This window comes from Argopecten irradians, unplaced genomic scaffold (assembly GCF_041381155.1).
Source record: "Argopecten irradians isolate NY unplaced genomic scaffold, Ai_NY scaffold_0205, whole genome shotgun sequence".
Classification (NCBI taxonomy): domain Eukaryota; kingdom Metazoa; phylum Mollusca; class Bivalvia; order Pectinida; family Pectinidae; genus Argopecten; species Argopecten irradians.
In genome coordinates this window covers 25739-48792 of record NW_027187672.1, presented here as the reverse complement: position 1 = coordinate 48792, position 23054 = coordinate 25739, and the positions used below count along the sequence as shown (strand labels likewise).

General features: G+C 33.5%; 1 protein-coding gene, 1 long non-coding RNA gene and 1 pseudogene across 2 annotated transcripts in view; 2 read left to right on the top strand and 1 right to left on the bottom strand.

Moving 5' to 3' along the window:
• Positions 1-23054, top strand: part of LOC138312096 (uncharacterized) — a 62914-nt gene that overhangs the window by 19728 nt on the left and 20132 nt on the right. The window lies entirely within an intron of this gene.
• On the bottom strand, positions 3374-5060 carry LOC138312095 (uncharacterized; annotated as a pseudogene).
• On the top strand, positions 13837-18036 carry LOC138312099 (uncharacterized). Its single transcript, XM_069253149.1, has 6 exons — positions 13837-14270; positions 14393-14488; positions 15090-15118; positions 15457-15554; positions 16115-16146; positions 16436-18036. Exons 1-6 carry the CDS (start codon positions 14249-14251, stop codon positions 16519-16521), a joined length of 363 nt encoding a protein of 120 aa, XP_069109250.1. The 5' UTR covers positions 13837-14248; the 3' UTR covers positions 16522-18036.

Genomic DNA, 23054 nt, shown 5'->3' with positions numbered 1-23054 from the left:
TAAGTGTAAACAAAGTTTCCTCGTTGTCGGAGTTCAAAATAATAAATAAAGAGAGTTGTTAACAGATCCAATTAAAATGTATTTGACATCAAAACATAATATGTGTTCAAGCATTGTAACGGTAATAAACAACAAAAAGAATCGCTGGCCGAGGCTACAGCCGGGGGCTTTCCTCAGGAATGTTCGAGGAAGTCCATAGTTTACGTCAGTTACACTCCATGCAAACACGTGTCTGTCATGCCGTACAATAAAATAAAAGTCGTGACTAATGAAGAATTTAGTCTATATCGCGTGCGTAACCGATGCATACATTACACACATTCAGCAGCAGCTCAAACAGTCATACTATTTGATCAACAGACTATTTCACAGTTACTTTCCGGTTGAAATCAAATATGGCGGCTCGCTCCACTTCGGACCGCATCACTACCCTGACAACGATATATACCGCTAGTCGTTCCGCCTCGGTTATTACTCAAATATATTCGAAATGGACATTATTGACATATTATCAAATTGAAAAAAAAAACATAATTTAAAAATAATTAAAATGTGTCATTGTTATATTTCAAATCAAACTGCAGTTATAACATTCAACAATCGGAATTATTATACGCTTTACTTCTTTTTCGCTATATAAAAAGTAGTCAATAGAAATGCTATTAAAATGTTTACTGTCATAAAAAGCTATTCCCCGGTAAATAGTCATTTGGACTATTTACCGTGGGAAAAGGGCTATTTACCTGCATTCAAATTTGGCGGACTTTTCTTCTGTAGCGATTTTGATTGGACGTCATCTGACGACGTTTCATGACGTCAGATGACGTTTATGTGACGTCATTGACGTTCCATCGCAAAGCGACAAGGCTGGTGTTTGGGAAAATGGCTGTAAACGGAACACGATTTGACAACTTTGACGAGGAAACACTAACAAAGTTGGTAAACGAAAGAGACAGTGCAAATACCCAACAGGTTATCAAAACTGCGGTAAACATCTTGAAGGATTATCTCCGAGAAAAATCACTTGGAACGATCAGTGAACTTGGGGTTGAAACAAGCGAACATGTGAACGGTATTCTTCGAAAGTTTTACGCGGAGTTGAAAAAGTTGATGGATCCCGATGCACTAAAAAAATCCATGATTACAATCAGGTATGGATTGCAAAAATACTTTTTAAAGAAGCGCGATGAGGATATTATAAACGCCGACGCATTTAAGAAAGCAAATGAAATGTTCAAGTCGGTGTTGGTGAACCTAAAAAAGGCGGGATTAGGGGATACGAAACACAAAGCTCCAATTGATGCAAAAGACATGGAGAGAAGCTTTACGCAAGTGAAATCTTTTCTACAAATACCTCGGAGGGATTACAAAACCGAGACAATATTTGAATAACTATACTATTTCTGAAATAGAGGGCGTGAGAACCTGAGAGATATTCAGAAAAATGATTTTCAAACATCAATGCTGATGCTACAGGGAGACGATACCTCACCGTCACCAGTAGGGCAAACAAAAAACCATACGAGGCGAAGACGATTTAAGAGACAATTGACAAGGAGGGACGCATGTATGATCAACCAGGTACTGCAACGTTGATTTTTATTGATAGTTTTTAATATTTCAATTTGAAAAAAGCGTATTTAAATGTGTAGCTTATACAAGCAATACCAAAATTCGTTTTACAATTTCGCCGTGTTTCATTTTTTCATTAGCATTGACTTTCGTCATTTGTATGAGTCAAGTAAATAATGCATTTCATTTTCCTTCCTCTTCATATGTTATCAGGGAATCCTAATTGTCCTGTGGCTACTATTGAGAAATACATAAGCAACTTAAATCCTAACAATGACAACTTCTGGCAAAGGCCGAAGAAAACTGTCGATCAGAGCATGGAGATGTGTGGTATGATAATTGCGCTGTAGGTAAAAATACTTTGAACAATTTCATGTCACGGCTCAGCAAAGATGCAGGTCTCTCATGTTAAATACACCAACCATTGTATACGGGCAACATGTATCACACGACGCTTGACCAAAGGGAGTCGAAGCAAGGCACATCATGGGCATTATGCGGGCACAAATCGAAAACTCTATCAGGTCTTATAGTGAGAGACTAAGTGAAAAACAAGAAACGCCAAAATTCGGACATACTAAGTGAAAAATGTTTGTCCAGCAAAGTCTCCAAAACTACACAACTCTGTCAACGGAAATGAACTAGCTACATGCTCTTCCAACCTCCAGCTTCCCCGACTTTTTAGACGACGAATTCGAAAAATATAATGGCTGACATTACTGCATATGAGCTAGCCGCTACTAGGACAAATGTCTGCAATAACATCCCAATGAGTACATCAGGCTATATTCCAGGAAATTTCCATCTCAAATAATTGCAATGTTTCCATCAATATCTCAAAGTAGAATTAAACTGGATCATATAAATACTGACTGTTGTTATGGAATATTATATATGTTATCTTATTTACTGTTTGTGCATTTCTTGAATATCAATAAAATTTCATTAATACAGTATTTCAGTTGTGTTTTTTGTCAGAACTATAATTATAAAACACAGACATGGTCAGAGGTATGGGTATTATGGTGACGAACATATTATTTACCAATAAAATGTTCTTGATTTTACGCGTCATTTAAATCACGATGACATCTTCGTCACTGTAATAGTATACACCATGTATGCTTTTTACATAGCGAAAATGAAGCAAAGGTATAATAAAACACTTATTGGATGGGTATATTCGGGAAATAGCACTTTTATGGTTCCAATCGACACGAACTATTTTCCTCGGCTTCGCCTCGGAAAATAGTTCGTGTCTCTGAGAACCATAAAAGTGCTATTTTCCTCATACCCAGTCAATAAGTGTCTACTATATCTTCGGTCATCCTGACTACCGTATTTACCCATTTTAGCAACAATCACCGTTTTTAAATTTGACGTAAAAGTAGATTTATTTATGTATTTACATATTCTACATGTAGCGCTAACGCGCTACATTGAATATCTCTGTATCCCATTGCGTTTATACCACCTTTAACGCAATCAAAACACTGTTCATTCTCTATATAAAACCTTTTTGTAGAATAATTGAATGTACATAATAACATGAAGAAAATACGTGTTAGTTGATTTTAAATAGTATTAGCTTAATTTGCAATGACCTAAATGAAAGAGAAAGATTTGATTTGTATATTTTCTATATAAATACAATACAAGTTAAACTTATTTATGGTGATTCAACAAGAGATATTTATCACCAGTCCTCTAATTTGTTAGGACAAAGAAATTATTCATAACAGATAAATATTTTAATTATTTCAAAAATAAATTCCATCTCACCAAATGTGCACTTTTGTCTTTACTGTGTCGAACAGTATATTCGCCATTTTTTGCTTCGGAAAAGGTTATTCTGTACTGTCTTCCACCATTTGGCAATGAAGCTTGGTCCCTCGCCGAGTTTTTCATTAAAGTGGAGGGCAGCAAGCAAAAGTCTGAAAATACACATTATGGCATAATTTTTAAGATTGACATATCAAATGCTGTGAACAATGTTATATAAAAATAATTACATGGCTCTCGTTTATAAAGAATTTTCTAGCGGAATTTCACACATATATATTTAAAGTCTTTGGTGAAATTTTTAATAATTTGGATGCGAAAAATGCATACATTATGTGAAACATAAACTCACAAATATTAGATGATACATTATAAAACTTACCGACTGTGCAATGCCAATGATATGAAAATCCGATCATTTTTGGGGCAAAGTGGTTTATCACGGAATGGTACGCTTCCAGTTTTGAGGTCTGCTGGCATGTACATAGCATTGGAATGTCTTTCTTCATCTGACAAAATAATATCACTGTCTGTAATTTCTCGCAGACTTTCGTTGCTAAATAATGAAAAGAGGCATAAAATTCAATATAAAATTTGGACATGTAAGATACAACATTGCAGGAAAAGAGTAAGTTCTTTCTATCACAACAGAAACAGGCAATTTTAGACAATTAGTACCTTTCTAAAATAAGTAACTTGCTCTACACAAGTATCATGGTTGGAAATTCGAGCTTCTTACTGCAATGCAGTTTCTATGCAGTGATTTACATTGATTTTGTAGAATTGATCAGAGAGAAAAAGTTATGCAAACTGTTACTTGTACTGTTAATATGCAATGACAATATTTAGGTCTTTGCCATTTCTCCAACATTATGCAGACCATGTGATCTGAAATGTTATGGGGCTTTGGTTTTATTTAGCACACACACAGTATACAGTTTTAATACCTGGTTTTAGCCATCTCTTTTTTCCTGTACTGGAGTTCAATTCGCCATGTGTGCATGTTGGAAACAGACTTCTGTGGCCACTATGGATGTTTTGGATGTGATTTCCCCACACTCTGCCATTTCTGTCCATCTCCACCAGGGGTAGACCCAGCAACCCAATACAGGTGGTTGGTGATGCTGCGTATTCAGCTTGTCAGGGGTTCACACTCCTTCTCTTTTGATAGAGCAGTTAACTTCTTCAAACCTAGAAAGATAAACATAATATTAGTTAATTGTTAACTGAAATTAGGAAGTTTAGAAGGTTTTAATTGGGTTTATCAGAGAAAATATGTTAAATATTACAATAATAATACATTCTTGTTCCGCCAATGAATCATTGTCCCTAAGCAGAAGTTTCTTCTGACCCTATCACCATACATAGACATGATGACAATTTCAACAAGGTAAATGTCTAGATTCCCATGTACATGTGCAGCTTAACATTACAAACACACATATGTGTAGCAATTATATATTTTAGTAATTAACATTTTACATTTGTATATCATTCTATTTGAATTAAGCAATATCTTTTGCCACATGCCACACATCAAAACTGTGTTTGGTTTCACACAGATTCTCTCGTATCCACTTCTTTATCTGTACATGGCGGTCAGTGACAATTGTTCCAATGCGGACTCCTTCACCTTGTAGATAATTGATGCTTCGCACTAACCCCTCTTTCTCCATGTGGTATGAACTTTTTACCTCATTGCTCTGAAACAATGAAGATAATACATATTTTGTAGTTATGCAATTAATACTAAATGGTTATTTTATTAGATACGTATGTGTGTATTTACACGAAAAATTATCATAGAGCTGTTTGGAAATTTTCTTTTTCAAAACTCTTTCCTTTCAGATCAAAAACTTATCAAAGGCAATTTAGTATTTATATATATATATATATAATATATATATATATGGTATGTACACAGACAATAAAGAGTGTATTTACGTGCTAATTGGTTAACAAAAATAGAAAACAAGTTTTGTTGTGTCTTTCTAAGATTATGAATGTCTAAATGCATATTGCTCTAGACTTGTTACCAAGTTAATAACAGTAGTACACTAAAGTGAATTTATATATTTACCTGAACCCACTGAACAATCAATAGACAATGCCCTGGTTCTAGGTCCAGTACACCTGTAGCTGTCCAAACTTTGCAGTAGTGGGAACCGAGGTGTGTCTGCCTGCTGCCATCCACCCACTATGGACGGTGCAAATGAGCCGGCACTAGGCAGAGACCAGTCTGTCCTGGTCCTCATGTATAAAATGAAGTTTGGTGGTCCTTCCATACTTCCCACGATGGTAGGTTTGTAAATAGGACGTCTGATGGCTCATGAAAGTGCTTTGTAATGAAATAATAGGAATGTTTCAACCGAAGTCCAGAGAAGCGCAGTAGTTTAGTTGGTAAACATCAAGCAAACAGCAAAGCACATGAGATAGCCAGGTTTCCAGCTGGAATAGACCCCACCATTGGTTGGCTCGCCCAAGTTCTGTGAAAGCTACAAAGTCCACATTCTTGTTCCACCATCAAAAGTGATCCTCGTACGCCCTTCACAAAAACCATTGGTAGCACCTGCACATCTTGGGCAGTTGTGGAAAAGTTCCATTAATTTTCTTCTCATACACAATGGACTTCCTTCCGTCAAGTCTGTTGAAATAAAATAGAGAGTACAGGAAATAAATAATTCTGTAACACTTGTTTATATCTTATCACAATGGTGTTTATATCTTATCACAATGGTGTTTATATCTTATCACAATGGTGTTTATATCTTTATCACAATGGTATATATATAAGTTACTATAAGATTAATTTATATAAAAAAGATAAACTACAAGGTGTCTTAGATGTAATATATTCATAACGTCGTTACAAAATATGACTTTGTACCAATATGATTCATTTGTTTGATAACTACTTATACAATTGTTTTACATATATAACTTAATATAATATATTTATGTAATTGGCAAACAAATAAATATTTCTGATAAATAACTCAAAAACAGGATAAGAAATATGTTATTTCAATAAATGTGATATATAAATACCTGATACATGAAATGATTTTAAATTGTAAATTACTTTTCCAAAACCAAAATCTCTCCTAAACCGAAACAAAATAAACACTAGAGCATTACCTGTCATGTATTGCTATGGTTTAACTTCTTTGCAAGACTCTTATCCATAGTACGTTTTCAAACGAATGAAATAATAATAAACATAATATATATAAAAAGAAGATGAACAATTTGTCCAAAATATTTGACAAAATGTACCTTTCTTGGTCATCGTCACTATCTGATATCTCGCTAATAGATGACTCATTGAATGAAACATCAGACTCTCTACCTGGCCCTCAGCATAAATGGACCATGGGTCACTGTCAGTGGGACTGGGCTCTGGTAACGACACAGAAGCAGGTCTGGGAGTCGGGTCTGGAGTTGGGATGATATGACATGTTACACCAATATCTCTAGTCTTTGGAACTGTGGTTTGACAAACTGAGAAAAATAGAAATAAAAATAGTATTAATTTTTTTTTAATATACACAAACAGAGCAGCTCATTTTTACACGTTTTGTACCAATTTGATTAATTGTACAATTCTACAAAAACACATATCATTCAAGCCCCCAAATCAGTTGGCATTGTGTCAATAATATTTTCAGTCTGCTTTTTATAGAAATAAAAGTTAAATGAAACAAACAAAAATATGGCCTACAAAATGGCCTATGGGTGATTCATAGGTCAACTACACTGTATTGTGAACTCTGGTACCTTTATCTCTCCCAATAGACTTTGTTTTGGGTGTAATGAGACCTCCTCTGTGGTTTTCTGGTATGATAGCTGGCATCCGACTGATCTAGTTTCTGGATTTTCATTCAGGAATGGCTGTGGAGGTTGTTCTGAAAGTAATAATCACCCACTTATTACATATATATTTAGTATGTGTAATGTATATAACACATTATTATAAATAACACATTATTAGAATTTAATATTGGTAGACATTAATCATCAAATTGATTTTTTGTATTTGTGAAGGAACCAGTAGTCATAATTTGGGAATTTTTTTATTGTTTGCATCTCATAAAACATATATATATCATTTCCACCGTAATTAACACAACACCAGCCTCAACTACTCGTCAGCAGCTCCAGACATTCAGAAATCAGGATACACAGTAGAATATGCACACAATCACGATTACTGGTTGGGTCCCAGTACAATCTTATTTGTGTATTTTATATATATAAATTTCTCACCTCTTTCTCTATATCATCAGAAGGATTTTCTTGCTGGCATATAAGTTGCTGAGACTGCTGGTCTTTCACCATTTTGTCAAATTACTTGATACATACATTAAGAATAATACAATTAAACATTATTACAAAATGTTTAATTATAACAAGCAGATGTTGAGACATGTGTACACGAAGAACAAATTCAGTGCATACATTTAAAGAATTATTTAAAGAAACCTCATTTTAAATTTATTACATATTTTATACAATTAAATATTTCTAAAATCATTGGTGAAATTCAACACAATTTCAATTATAGAAATAAAATGTTTTAAAATTTTTAAAGTAAAGAAAATTCTTTCAATATGATTTTGTGTAATAATTATGGCTATCACACATGCACATGTACACACATGGACTTGTGATATACAAATGTAACGTTACACATGTTATATGTACACAGTGCATTCTACTACATGTCCACTACGTATACACAGTAAATTCAACGAGAAAGTATTATTTCACAAATTATGAAATAGTAGAATACACATACCCTAAAGTTTTCCCCTTTTCATGAAGGCTGTTCTAGGTCTTTTAACAGTGCGTCTAGGCGTCGTCTCCAAGTCGCTTGTAGCTCGCTTCTGGCCTATATCAGGAGTACTGGGGGTGATAGCTACAGAGCGCGAGGGACAGGGCGGAAGCAACACATGTATCGTTGGTACGGCATCTTTCTCTAAATCCTTCCGCTTTACAGACTGACCCATCGATTCCATAATACGGTATTTCATCGGATAGCTGTCCTCTGTAAAATGGGCGCTACACAGAACGGAATGTTTGGATGGTCCTGCCCAGTCTTTCCTCCTCACTTTCACAAACGAAATCCAGAGCTTCAATATCGAAGGTCTATTCATTGGGAAAACGTGTAAACTTACATTATCCTTCGTTGTATTGCTGCATCCCCAAGCGACACATCTCCTGCCATACGGGCTCCGTTGATGTTCTGAACCTTCCATCGGCGATCAAAGTGAAAATTCTCCCGGTAACGCTAGATCTACAAATTGTGTAATGACGGCCTTGTTCCTGCAGTGACGTCACAACCACAAACGAGATTTAAGCGAGACTTTGGCAAATCCTTTCAGGTGTGATTTTTAACATTTTTTTACGATATCGTCATAACGTAGCCTTCCTTTTCGCCCAAATTTTCACATCTTTCTATTTTGATATATATTTATTAAAATTTTATGTTTAATTTTTGCATTGGATATACTCTTTAAAGTGATGAGCGAAAGAAAATAGTTGTTGATTGACAGTGTTATATTGTCTAATTTTTAGGTTATAATTTTAATGTTAACACATGTGTAAGTTCATTAATAATTATATGATAAGCACCATAATACATTTTGAGTATAATGTGTGAAATGAAATGTACGGTGTCTGTGATATGATATGTTGAGATAAGACTGACCCCAGGGCACCCAACCATGGCAGTCATCTGAAAACTATTGAGAAATTACCTTGTATTTGTTTTGGGAAAAGTTCATAGTGCATTCGAATGGAAATAGTAGTTAATCAATTCGTATGTGTCTTAATGTTTAACATGGTGTTTTCTGTTACTTACATTGTATCATTGTTATTTTTGATATTGACAAAAAATATGACAAAACCTTAGTTTCATCATACAATAATTGGTATTAAAGGTGACAAACATAGAAACCTGAAACCATATATTAAACTGCAAATATATATACAATTTAGTTCTTTCTAAGATAAATTACGACTAAAAAATTAAGGTCGACGAAAACTGCCGAAATTCAAATAAAAACTGGCAAAATGTTTTCTGTATCTCGGATAAAATCTGTACGGGTTATCTCCCCTGAACCTGAAGCGTCAGGTGATGCCAGTGAAGAGGGTAGCCGGATCATGTTTTCACTCGACATAGTCTAATGAATCGTCTCAAAATATTGTGTAACATTAAACTCTGACATTGTTGCATTGGAGTACCACTCATGCAAAGCAACACAATACTATAAATACATGTTGTGCACGTCTACAGTAATTCCTGTTAGTGCTAGATATAAACCACTTCACATCAGTGAAAACACAATGGTTATAAATATCATAGTTTATTTATAATTTATAATTTTGAAACACAAACACTAATAAACACTGAATCTAATTTTTGCAAATAAGCCAGGTAGTCATATGGACATGTTATGATGTTTATATCATATTTTAGGGCTACTGATAATTCCGAAAATAACCCACAAATAAATAAATTTACAACATCCCATATTGCTTCTAGCATTCCCATTTAGCTGTTTCAGCAATTATAACGATTACATTGTTTAATACTTATAGTCAGTACATCCTGATGTCAATACTTCTTTGGCATTAGTGTACTTGCCAACAGATATCTGAAACTACCTATTAAATTGAAACAATTAATTCAAACTACAAAATTAGTTATTGACTTCGGTCAATAAACACACGCGAGAGAGACTCAACAATATCCAACAATACTGAAACTAGACATATTGAACTCAAAATAATTTATTTCTAATACCATATACATTATCATTCATCGGGCTTTTATCTCCAAAAACCAAAATAGTTTTAACCTTAACTTTTCTTGAACAAGTGTCCATGTAGTTTTTGCACCCCTATGCCCACAAGTGAGGAGCAAAACTGTTGCATTGAGTGTATTACTCAGCATGAAGGATTTGCAGTAAACTGTTGGCTGTGTAGGCATTTCAGATTATTCTGCATTTCAATGTGGGTTGTGTGGCTACGGACAACTCTACAGTTGTCGCGTATCTGGAGAGACAAGGAGGAGGATGTCTCATGTCCTTTATGCTGTCGCCATCCGTATTATTCTTCCCTGTCAGGAAATGCATTCAAGCAATTTTCAGGCAGATTGAATGTTCTGGCGGATAATCTTCCAAGACGACGCCAGCCGGTTCTGACAGAATGGTAGCTAAATCTCGATCTTCAAATGATTTGGGCTGTGGACGTTCTATCTCTGGATTGGGAGGGAATGCATTCCTATGCATTTCCTCCATTCAACCTGTTGGGAATGGTTCTAATAGAAGTTTTGGAAGTATCACTGGTCCCTCCTTCTGATAGCGTCCTTGTGGTCTAGACAACCCTTACTCCCTCTCAGAACCAATATCCTGCGCTAGCTGAGGGCTTATAGCCCTTGTGGCTTCTTTGCTCTCCTTATTTGGTCTTCGTTTCTGGACATCATGTCTGCTGCTTTTTGGCGTGGTCTGTCTACTTTCAGTGACTTTTACCTCCGGTCCCTGTCCTCTAATTCTGATGGGCTGTTTTCCTATGGTCCGGTTGTGATGGCCCAGTCTGTGATTGTTTCTCCTTAGCAGAAATTATATGTATTTGTAGTTTTAACTGTTTGCGAGCAGGTATCATAATGTTGTTTTCACTAAAAAGAAATGGTTTATTATGGCTATTGAGAACTGCCTAAATCATGGATAAAACATGTAAACTAGCCTTGGATGTTTACTTACACTGGGCATATGTTTGTTTTGTAATTGTGTTATTTTCTCTATGAATGGTGGTGTTAGAGGGTCCGTCTTGCTTCTTCTTCTTCTAAAAACCATAATTTCATCCGTCCTTTTATAATTCACATATGTGTAGACAAGAGTCAGCTCAAGTCAGACTGTTAAAATGTGTTTTGACAGAATATTTGGAATTTGAACTTATTCGGTGGTGGGGGGTCCCTCTCATTTTCCCATCTTACTCAAGTGATCTATCTTTTTTATAGTATACATAAGTTTACACAAGGGTTTGTAGTTCAATTCAGAATGACTGTTACAGGGTGTTTTGTTCATCATTTTTGTTTCTTTTGAAATTTTGTCATTTATGGATTTTTAACTGAAAAAAGCTGAAAATTTCCTTATTTTCCTGCCATTTCCCAAAACTGAGAAGACGTAAAGTCATAATTATGATTTTACCGATTTCAACATGTTTCAATTATATCAAAAATGTGTTTTTTTTGCCTCTGTGTGTTGTCTGGTTCTCTATCTATGCGCGTATATGCGAATGCGTTATTTTTGCCATCATACCGGTCCTAAAAAACGTGTTTCGGAAAACTGCCAGAGGAGTACACGGGAACATATTTCTCCTCCCCCACTTAATAGTTGATACTGGTACATTCTGTTTTCATGAACTTCTTCACCTGGCTTTGTGTATCTGTTATAAGTATCAAATATCAAAGAAACACAATTTAACAAAGCATGACAATTTATTGACTCCTACCCTATCCGGGCCTCGAACTAAATTTACGGCACCCAAACGCCTAGCCAAACATACCTGTGCCTTCTACCACTGCGCCACACAAAAGTCCCCAAAAGAGAAGGTTTCTATAACGAAGTGATAGTCGGTTGAATTTGCTGACATGATCACTGTGCAAATTGTCAAATTAAATCTTTGAATCAACAACACATAGTGCATATGATACATTGTGTTTAGTAAATATTAAATATCAAAGAAACACAATTTAACAAAGGCATGACAATGTATTGACTCCGGCCCTATCGGGCCTCGAACTCACGTGTTACTAAGTCTGATATAGTCACCCTGTATTCCTGAAGATTATGCAGTGCCCGTTTAAGCCCTTCAAGTTCCATACCGTAGAGTTTTTCACTTCATTTGATTGTAAAAATGATATATTTTCATACACACACACACAAATTATTTCACTTTATAAGTTGCCAATTGAATCAGACCTTTATATGTTCTGCAGATTTCACATTGTATTTTACAGTAATTTATGATTATCAAATTTTCAATATTTGAAAAATAATCTTTTTTGAATATATTTTTTACTTAGTATATAATTACATATGTATGTGGAAAAAATATGGATCCATCATGTGTTTTTTATGCGTATAAATATTATCTAAATATCTAAATAACACTGTCACGAATACTTATATTAGACTTACCTGAACAAATTGTATGACTTTTGAAGTCTGTACATCCATTAAGGTAGTGTGACCTGGTGAAGAGCATCGAGCATCACCCCCAAGTTTAAGTTTTGATCACTATTTTGCAGTTGTTCATACATAGTTAACTGCTGAAACTGCTAGCAGGCAAAGTGGAAAGAAACTATGTAAGTCCGTTGCAGTTTATTGTAGGATCTACAACACAGTCTCGAATAATCACCAAGACTTTGATCTGTTTCAGTTTCCACTGCCGTTACCCATTTCTTATATATCTGGTACACTGTGTCGCTGTGTTTTCAATCATACAAGTCACTTGAACACCACATGAAGATTTTGGTCTAGCTGAAGTCACCTGCATTGACATATGCCAACGTTGATGTCAGAAAAAAATGAACAAATACAATTAAAACCTTCAATAAAAAAATAAATAAAGTAATTCCATTCAACCAATTCAACTTTTCTTAACATTTTAAAATTAGAATGACCGTTAATTTTAAAAATTAATGTAAGATATTTCCCATCCACAATACTCCAGGGTTTACAATCACTGATGCTATATCCACCACTGGACTATCTCGTGGTTAAACTGGAGGCAATTCAAGAGAAGAAAAATGATCCAATCAGTGAAATCACAGGCCATGCAGAGACTTCCTTTGAAGATTTCAGAAAGTGATGCCCACTTCGAAGCAACACAGTCACATAGTGTTATATCTTTACGAGTTTCCACTCCTAGTTTCTGTAGTGTGCGGGGAAAATATGTAAAATGTCATACGAAATAAATCACAATTTATTCGTATAAAATGACGCTTTATTATAATGATTTTAATTTTTTGTTTATATAGTTAATACCGACCCCTAGCGGATTAAAATGAAAGGGGGGTAACAAAACTCCTTTATCTTAATTCGGTAATAATTTATAAAAAATATTGATTATTTTTTGATTAGTTAATAATTATTGAAAAAAATACATAAGACCTACTTGTATGTATCACTATTTGAATAGATTTATTCGCTTTCTTTAAAAGTTTTTTTCCAACAATAACAGTTTTTGAAATATATGAAATTATTGTCATAGTTTTTTCCTAACCATATAAACTATCAAATGCTAATGTCGTGGGTGGGGACGTTTGAAGGAAAACGTTCTCACAGCATTGTCAGAATGTCCCCGACGAGTCGCAACCTAAAATAAGACATTGCCAAAACGTTATCCGGACGTTATGTGCCCACTGGGACGGTAGGACATGTTTTCCCCAAAATTTAGATTATCAATAGTAACATTGGTTTTTATTTAATATTATTTATTTTATGCTTTCACTCCTATTTCATTGGATTTCGCTAAGTGACCCCTCCCTATAAAACAATGATCGAATGATAAAAGTTGATTAACTACAGACAACATTATGTTACGAGGTTATTTTGTTTATTTTCCGAGATAGCATACAAATGCATGTATACAACAAAAACATACATTTCAGCCATTCATTGAAAGAGCAAAATCAGCACAGATGATGAATGATGCAACTAGACGTACATTGTATGAAGTTAACAAAATAGTTAAACACTCTTAGTTGAATCATTCAAGCGAATTGAACACAGGTTTTAACATATTTACAGAATGCAATCCTGGGTTTTATGGTGACTTTTGCGATGAGATATGCCCCGACAACTGTCAAGATACAATTTGCAGAATGGATGGCGGCAATTGCACTAGTGAGTTGATATGTTTAATTTCTTAATAAATAGCCTATTATCTTATCCCTTCATTACCAATATTTTTTATTATTATATAGTAATGAATGATTACAATAATTTCATGTTTTCTTTTTCTAAAGTATGTGTTTCGGGTTATTTCGGACGTTCCTGTACCCAAGTGTGTCCATCTGACTGTAAAAATAACGTTTGCACCCTACATGACGGACAGTGTATTGGTATGTAATCAAGTTATTTTGTTTAAATGGTTTTCAACTAGTTATTATTTTATCAAATGGTTTTCAACTAATATTGGCTAGTACCTGAGCTAGCCACACATCTGCATCTCCTCTCATCTCCATTGGCATTATGTTGAACATTCTTTTTTCTCTCTCTATTTTGGAGGTTGACGAAACTTAATCGTTGATATTTATGAAATCCAATCTTGTATTGGTATAATATAACCTTGATGAGGAAGTAACGGGTCAAGTATTCGATCCAGACATATTAGTGTAGAAATCAATGGTTATAATTTGTTTAGAATGCATTGATAGAAATAATTTTATTTAAACATTTTGTAGTTGTCATAGCAAAATATGTTGGCATTTGATCTAAACGTGTATACATAATTAAAACGTTTAGACGCAACACTGTGTTAAATACCGGTATGTCATTATGTATATTTTTTATTCGCAATTATCTTTTTTTATATTGATATCATAATCTAATAGCATGTACTTTTAAATCAATTATTTATATTAATATATTAAAATGATTGAACAAAAAATAAACGTTTTTATCTGATATAAAAGATGACAAAGCTTTTTTTATTTTGATCAGAACATTTAACAGACACAGCTTCTGAATCAGTGAGTATTAAGTATTGTTTGATATAAACTTAAAGATCTTTCAATGTATATGTGAAACCAATTATTGATGCTATACAGATTTTAAACTCATTTATTACGTGAATGTCGTTTATAAGACACAAAACACTATGATGTTATTATTGTATTGAAATATATTCATAACACAAACAAAGAATACAAAATTAAGATACATAAATTGTGAGGAGTATGTTTTAAATACGTGATCTTATCACACTCTAGTTGCTTAATTGTTTACAAAATGAATGTACCTTTATGTAGGATTAGTAACAGCAATTTTGTGCCTTAAATAATGGTCATAAGGAAATTATGTTTTTCAGGATAGTGAACATATCGCTATCTACGCTGTTCTAGGAACACTGCTAGGAATTTCAATCTGTTGTAATATCGGATTAATAGTGTTTCATCTACGACATTCGTAAGTTTATTATTACAATATAATAGTCAATCAACATTTACATGGGCAAACGTAACGTTTAGTTACTAGATGATTTAGTTTATTTAAAGGGACAATTCATTAAGGCAAAGTTTATAAGATAACAATGAAGCAAAATAAAGCATAAATATATTGCTCTACTTTCCTTATTTTTTGACAAATCCTACGGCATTGTTAAGCAATTTAATCCAAACTATTCAAATTGTATAGCAATAACATTAAACACGTACAATGTGTACGCTGTACTAATACCTGAGCTAATGTCACAGACGCAATCAATAATACCGAGGATTTGATGAATTGTTTTTGCAAGAGCAAAAGGTAAAACACCACTGTAAGAGCGATCTGAGAAGATAAAAGTTGCTTTACTCCACTGTCACGGGAAAGAGTTTGGCATACAATACGTCAGGCAATTTGAAATGGCGGTCAGTTTGTTTACGATATCATCTACGATTTTAATACACTCTTAGACTAAATTGTTCCATAAAGTTAAGGGTGACTGCCACTATCAACTCCATCAATAAAACATATACTGATTTCAGGAAGAAGATGAAATCGTCTCCAGAAACACACCGTAAGTTGAATTTTTATGGTTCAAACCAATTATAATTTTATTTCTAAAAACATATTATTTATTAACCTCTCAAACGTGTTTTCAAAATTCTCTCAAATATTTTTTCTTGACAATTAATAGAAAAATAACACCAATAAAACATAATCCAAAATATCTACAAGGATTTCTCATATTACTGTTCGTTTTATATATAGAATCAACGTTGGGTACAGAATAATAGGAAATCAAATAACCATGCTGAATTTGTAATTGTTCTTCCGTTTTACATTTACCATTTTACATTTTACAGGTACCAATTATGAAAGTCGCAATTACCAGGAATTAGACGTGACAAAAGTCGAGAGCGTCAAAAGTGTTTACGATACCATCCAATGATAAAGGCACAGTTCCATCATACGACAAAACAAATCACTTACAACAACCAATTAACTTCAAGTGTTTAATTATCAAATAGTGTCCTAAAATGCTGCATCATTGTATGACATATGTGTTATAGAACACCCTTGTATTTTTCAAAACACGAAAAAGACAGGAATGTTATCCACTTGGTGAACACTCATCGATTAACTAAAATGCTCCCTTGTGCTTACAATAACACATTGATACTGTGAATGGAATACCACTTACAGTTTTGAAGATTTACATAATACCTTGTTTTCTCTAAGTCAAACAATATATTTCTACGAAAAGTGTACTAAGATGTTACTGGCCCGTGTATGTTAAACAAGGCTTTACCAAATACACACGTTTCGCTTTCAATTGTAAGGAACTAACAAATATGACAAAAATGAATTTAGCACGGACTAGTGTTGGGCAATGACAGAAAAAAACTGAATGAGTGAAAAAACGATTATTTTTTCTTTTGTATAATTCCTGTCGGTCAGGTTTACTCCCTTTTGCCTTATTCCGTAATGACAAACTGAAATGAAGTCTAGTAACTCGGAAAAAAATCATAATGCTTTTTAGAATGAATATACGTTTCAAGAATATGTTATTTCGATGGGTAGTGTAGTTGCATTTCAAAAGAAATCATATCATGTGAAGCAATACACTGAATGAATATACACTACTTAAATACATCTCCTTAAAATGTAAGAAAATGTGAAACAAAATTTGCTTAAGTGAAGGACGTTCTCAGTAACTGTTGATTCAATTAGCCTCTAATTAATCGTGAAAATGGTCAAGGAACATTTGGATAAAAAGGGATTTTGATTTTATATTGTTGGGATAGACAATGGCTTTTGACCTTGCATATTCCCCTTTATTAATGTTACCAATTAAAGCGGTTTATATAGTTTATATCAGGCCGGTGACTTAGTTATGATTAGAGGTATACAGGTACAAAGTATCAGAGATCAAGTACCAATACCTGATTGATATCTGAGTGTTTTTACTTACCGAGAAACAAGCCTCCATCGTTGTGATTGATAGTAAACTACAATGTAGCCAGTTGTAAGGATCATTTATCCATTCCGATTATTACATTATTGTCTACGACACCATATTTATTTATTCATTTTGAAATCAATTAAGAATATCATTTTACTAGTATCATAATCAAGATAAGCTATTCTCCTTTTAATGTATCAGATAGCCAGTCGAGTGATAGGTGGCTACCTAATTATGAGTAAGATAGTTTATCCCAGGAAAATGTGGGCATTATCGTAGTTTTCCAATATGTTTTGAAAACTCTATTTCCTGATTATGCTTCTCATTGATTGAAAATAATATTTCTTTGACGTGCATTCATACCCTAACATCACAATTGATATATATCGTATCTTATACCTATCGGTCTGTGCACCTGTGATTAATCTGGAAATTTAATAAAATCATAAAAGAACATGTACATCTATGTGATATAAATACGGTTTCAAAGAACATGCTTACAAAAAAAATCCATGATTAATCTTAATAATTTCCATTTCATTAAGGTTTCATAACTTTTTTAAAGGATTTTAACATGTATTTTTCCTATATTTCATATATATTACGCTCAAAACACCCCCCAATATACAAAAAATAAGGTGCGAAACTTACAAATGAATGTTTACATACATGGATGATAGGTCCAATTACAGGTGAATTATTTAGAAAATTATCCAAATAAACCCCACAGCAACTTGCTATTTAAATCCTAGCACCAAAAAAATCCAATCTTCATTTCGACTACAAAAAACAAACTTTTTGATATACGTAAATGTCTTGGAAACGGAACTGTTATTTGGTGTTAACATCATTATCAATGTTATGACATATATTTGCGCTAAAAAATCTTAAAAATCACAAAAATAAGTAGTCAGTCATCCATTTTTTGTCTAATTACCAATCAAAAAGAATGCTGCTGTTTCTAACTTTTTTATAAAACATGAAGGATCATTAGCATTTTTAACCCTATATTATTTTTCATTTATAAATATATTTCGGCATAAATATTATAAAATTAGGTGCCAAATTTCCAAATACATGGTATTTAAATTACATTATGGTTGAATAGGTAGATTGCAGGACGATTTATTTAGAAATTAAATTCAATATAAAAAACCCCCCTCGTTCAAACTGTATTTTTAGTCCTAGGCGACACCGAAAAACCAACATTATTTTTTTTTTTTTGGGCCACCATGAAAAACATGACTTTTTAAAAAGTACATTTATTGGTAATTGGGAACCCGTATACTTGGAATTGGACATCATATCGTGTGTTTATGACCATAGGTCATGGTTGACCTATTGCGATATTCCTTTTGTATTGTGGTCGTTGATAGTTTGTTGAGTTAGTATAAACCGAGCTTAATGAAACTTTGTTTTTAAACTAACATTGGAAAGATCTCCGAGTTCGAAAAGCAGCATGATTCGACGGTAAATTTACGAAGTTATTGCCCTTTGCACTAATAATTATTTCGAACGTTGTGAATCCGATACTCATTGAATAATTATTGAACTTTTTAATATGTTAATGTGAGTTAATATCCACCAAGTTTAATGAAACTTTGCATGTATTCACCGGTATGTTCCTATTTTGTGAACAAAAGACATCAGTTGGCTTATAAATGACATAACTGATTTGTATCAAATATCAGGTGACCGTTAGGGCTCATGTTTTTCATTAAACCTACTTTCGGGAAAGGGATTTTTAGCATGTTTTAACAATATTGAAAATTAGGTTGCACACACTTACAAACATATATTACATATAGATGAGAGCCCCAAAAACAGGTGATCCTGTTTAGAAAATTTGTCAAAATTAAACCTTATTAGTAATTGGAATTTATACCTTATCAAACCCTGAAAGTATCGCACCACGTCAACAATGGATGGAAAATGACAGAAAATGAAACTCTAGTGCCTGTGACGGCATTTTTTAGCTGCTTCCCGCGGTATATATGCATATGCATTTTTTTTTTCTTTTAACAGAAGACCTGTATGCATATTGCGACCTAGTTTACTATGGCATACCAACATCATTGGCCAAATGAAATATCACGCGTGCACATCTACACATATTGTCCACCAACATTGCTGCCTCAAATTTCAAATGATTCGAAAGTTATTTATGCAGGTAAGAAAGAGTTTACTTGGAAACATTTTCCTTGTGAATAGTCAGACCCGAAAGGAAGGTATATTCTATTATAAACCCAACAACCGTCCACTAGACCTCTGAGCTCTATTTGGTTCGTGGGACGGAGGGTGGGGTATGCCGCAATGTTTATGGTTATGCTATAGTTTTCAAAATGCTTTGCTTGATAATTTTGAAAGTCTGTCTCAATGTGCCGGATCTAACACTAAATACGATTGACACAAAAACATTTTGGGAAAAAGACCGTTTTCATTGTGTTTATTAAGTTATTTTGTGTTAAAAACAAGATTCATGATCTTGATTCTTACTTTTTAACTGTGCCCTCTGTTTTCCCCTTAAAATGTCCAAAACTAAATTTTGTTTTCAAAAGCGATTTGTTTGACAAACACAAAAGAAATCACTTTCCTGGCTATCGATCTATTTACAGACTCTCAAATAATCAATAGATTGACTTTATCTAACGTGTTCAAGTAACTAACCGTTCTTCAGTTACTCGACAAAAATACATGTCTCCGTTCCTTCTCTATAAATTATCATATTCTTGAAATATTTTTTGTTTTAAAAATGACAAACCCGATAAGAGGTTTGGTGTAAACCTCATGAGAATTTCTGATGATGCTTTAATGGGATTTATGAAAAAGAAATAAATACATATCAAAATAAAACATCACAGATCCTATAAAACCTTCCATAAATCATTTAAGAATGTGTTTTGAATGGAATGCTGTATATAGTAATTATTCAAATTATTATTTCCCTAGGTTCAATAACGACGTATCTCATATTAAACAACGGCATACTTCTTGCTTCAGGGGCATGTTTCCAAAGGCTCTGGGCCCAGTTTCACGAATTTTTTCTTAACTTAAAGGAACTCCTTTGGCTTAAATATCGCAATAGAAAACATTACAAAAGTAAAGGGAACGATCTTAAGTTAAAAAAAACTCTTCTTAAAATCTGTATTTTTTCCTATGGAGAATTTTCAAGTTTAAGAATTCCTTAGATTTAAGGGAATGTTCATGAAACTGGGCCTTGAAGCAAGAAGTATGACCCCAACGATTGCTGTGCAAAGACCATGTTACATACATCCAATATACTGCTACAGCCATCCTCGCATACCGCCAATTTAGCCCTTATAATATATCTAATCCGTCATACACTTTGTTTAATGGTTCCAAATATCTTGCTCATTCCCAAAATGACATTCCTTATTTTTTTTTTTGCAAAAAGAACAACATCATAATTCATTATTAAGAGAAAGATACTTTTATTCTTTTAATTGATCTATCAAATTCAGGCAAAGAACATTTTTGATCATCCACGATTTGTATGAATACGGCATATTAATATAAATCACACGATAATGCTAATCGTATTTATCATACGGTTATGCCTTTGTGTGTAACATATGTAACAAATCAAACTATAATTGTGTTTGTATCGCCTACATATAGTTTGATATTATTTACTTCATTATTGTCAGAGGCATTATAAAAAGTCTACTTTATGTAAATAACAAAAACATTCGTACTTTGCTTTCTAAAAGAAGTTATAAGATCTTTTGTCGAGCACTGCACTTCTCAAAAGCCTCCTCTCCACAAGTTTCACGACTTTGAAATAAACATCAATATAAATGATGATCAATATTTCATTAGAATTTAAAAATTTAAAATATTTGATAAAGAAAATCCCAAATATTGCATAGCAATTTTTTGTCATATACATAATTTAATAATATCATAATTAAATCGTGATGTAAATACATTGAAGCAACAAATATAAGCATTTGTTAAAACATATAGAGTAAGGAAAACGGAAACTATAAGTATAAAACAGAACACTTAAAAAATCTTCACACTAATATGATACAACACAAGCACGAGAAAAATACCAATCAGAAAGTATGTCGATCACCAAGTGCAAAGCCAATCATTATTGGATCTTAATCTTTTTCAGTAAAAGTTTAAAAGAATGTCATCACTTTCCGCCAGCTATGTCCTCCGCCGCGCGCATACCCTGTCTAAGCTTTAATACACTACAAGGGAAATGGAGCGAGACATTACTGCAGTTGAACCCTATCTGTGAACGCCGAAAGTGTAATACAATTACAACAGGTATTAATAGTACATGATCAAAGACAAGTACTCCGCTGCGGCGAGAATCAACACATTTTCTCTTTGGATTGTTCGTTTACAAGGTGGGCGGGGGCCAAATATGACTTGAAGGGCACGTGTATTTGGATGTTAAAATTTGGTGTATGTGCTGAAGATGGACGGGGCCTTCATAGGTATACATGTATCAGCGAGAAACCGATGATATATCAATATAAACAATAATAATATTCTAAGATTGATATAATCATCGTTGGTGTTATTTTCTTTATTAATTAGTACCCGGCTTAGTTCTCATTATCGACTATATGAATTCGGCAGGAAACTCATGATCTATACATAAAATCTACTCTGCAATGCATGCAGTTCAAGTTTGGAGATACATACACATGTAATTGTTTGGAGATACATACAAATGTACACAGTCTTGTAGTACTGTACTTACATATTGAAGTCTTAATCTTACATCCCTTGTATTTTTGGTATATTTTGCCTATCATACTGAAAGGTTATAATTTTGTCACATGTATAGGCCTATAACATCCAATTTCAAATTGCAGGAGAATGTTTGTGACACAAGGAAAATTAAGATGCGTTTTTTTTTTATTTATTTTAATACCTCTCAAATATGAACTGAATATAAATTTACGATTACAAGTTAAAAAACCGTTAGGATTTCTGTAATAAACGGGTACAAATTACAATGTGTGTGTTAAATGAAAAAACAGATATATGTAAGCGTATAATAATTTAAGGTACCATGAAACCCGTCATGAACTAACAATCTAGGAGTTTTAAAAATGAAAGGCAGATACGTATACGAAAAGCCGTAATGATTTCTCTTATAAACCGATACAAAATTTGCTAAATGAATTATAGTGATAGAGAATGTATAATTGAAGTAATAAAACACGTTTTTATGGTAAAGAACTTAAACGATGATACAAATTACAACACAATTTTTAAATCTAGTAGCCTTTTTTATGAAAATGTGCTAGAAATGTGTTTTTTATAGCCACTAAAGGTAGGCGAGTTAGAAATTTAGCCACAACGTTCAGCTAACGTTTGATCTTCAGCAAATGAGACTTCAATCATTTTAACTCTGCCTACTTCAAGTTCAGCAAATCATCGTCACCTGAGGGTCGCGGCTATCTTGTTGCGTCACCTCATTCAATACAATGTACACTCGCTGCAGTAGTATAGTACGTTTATCGTTCACAGAT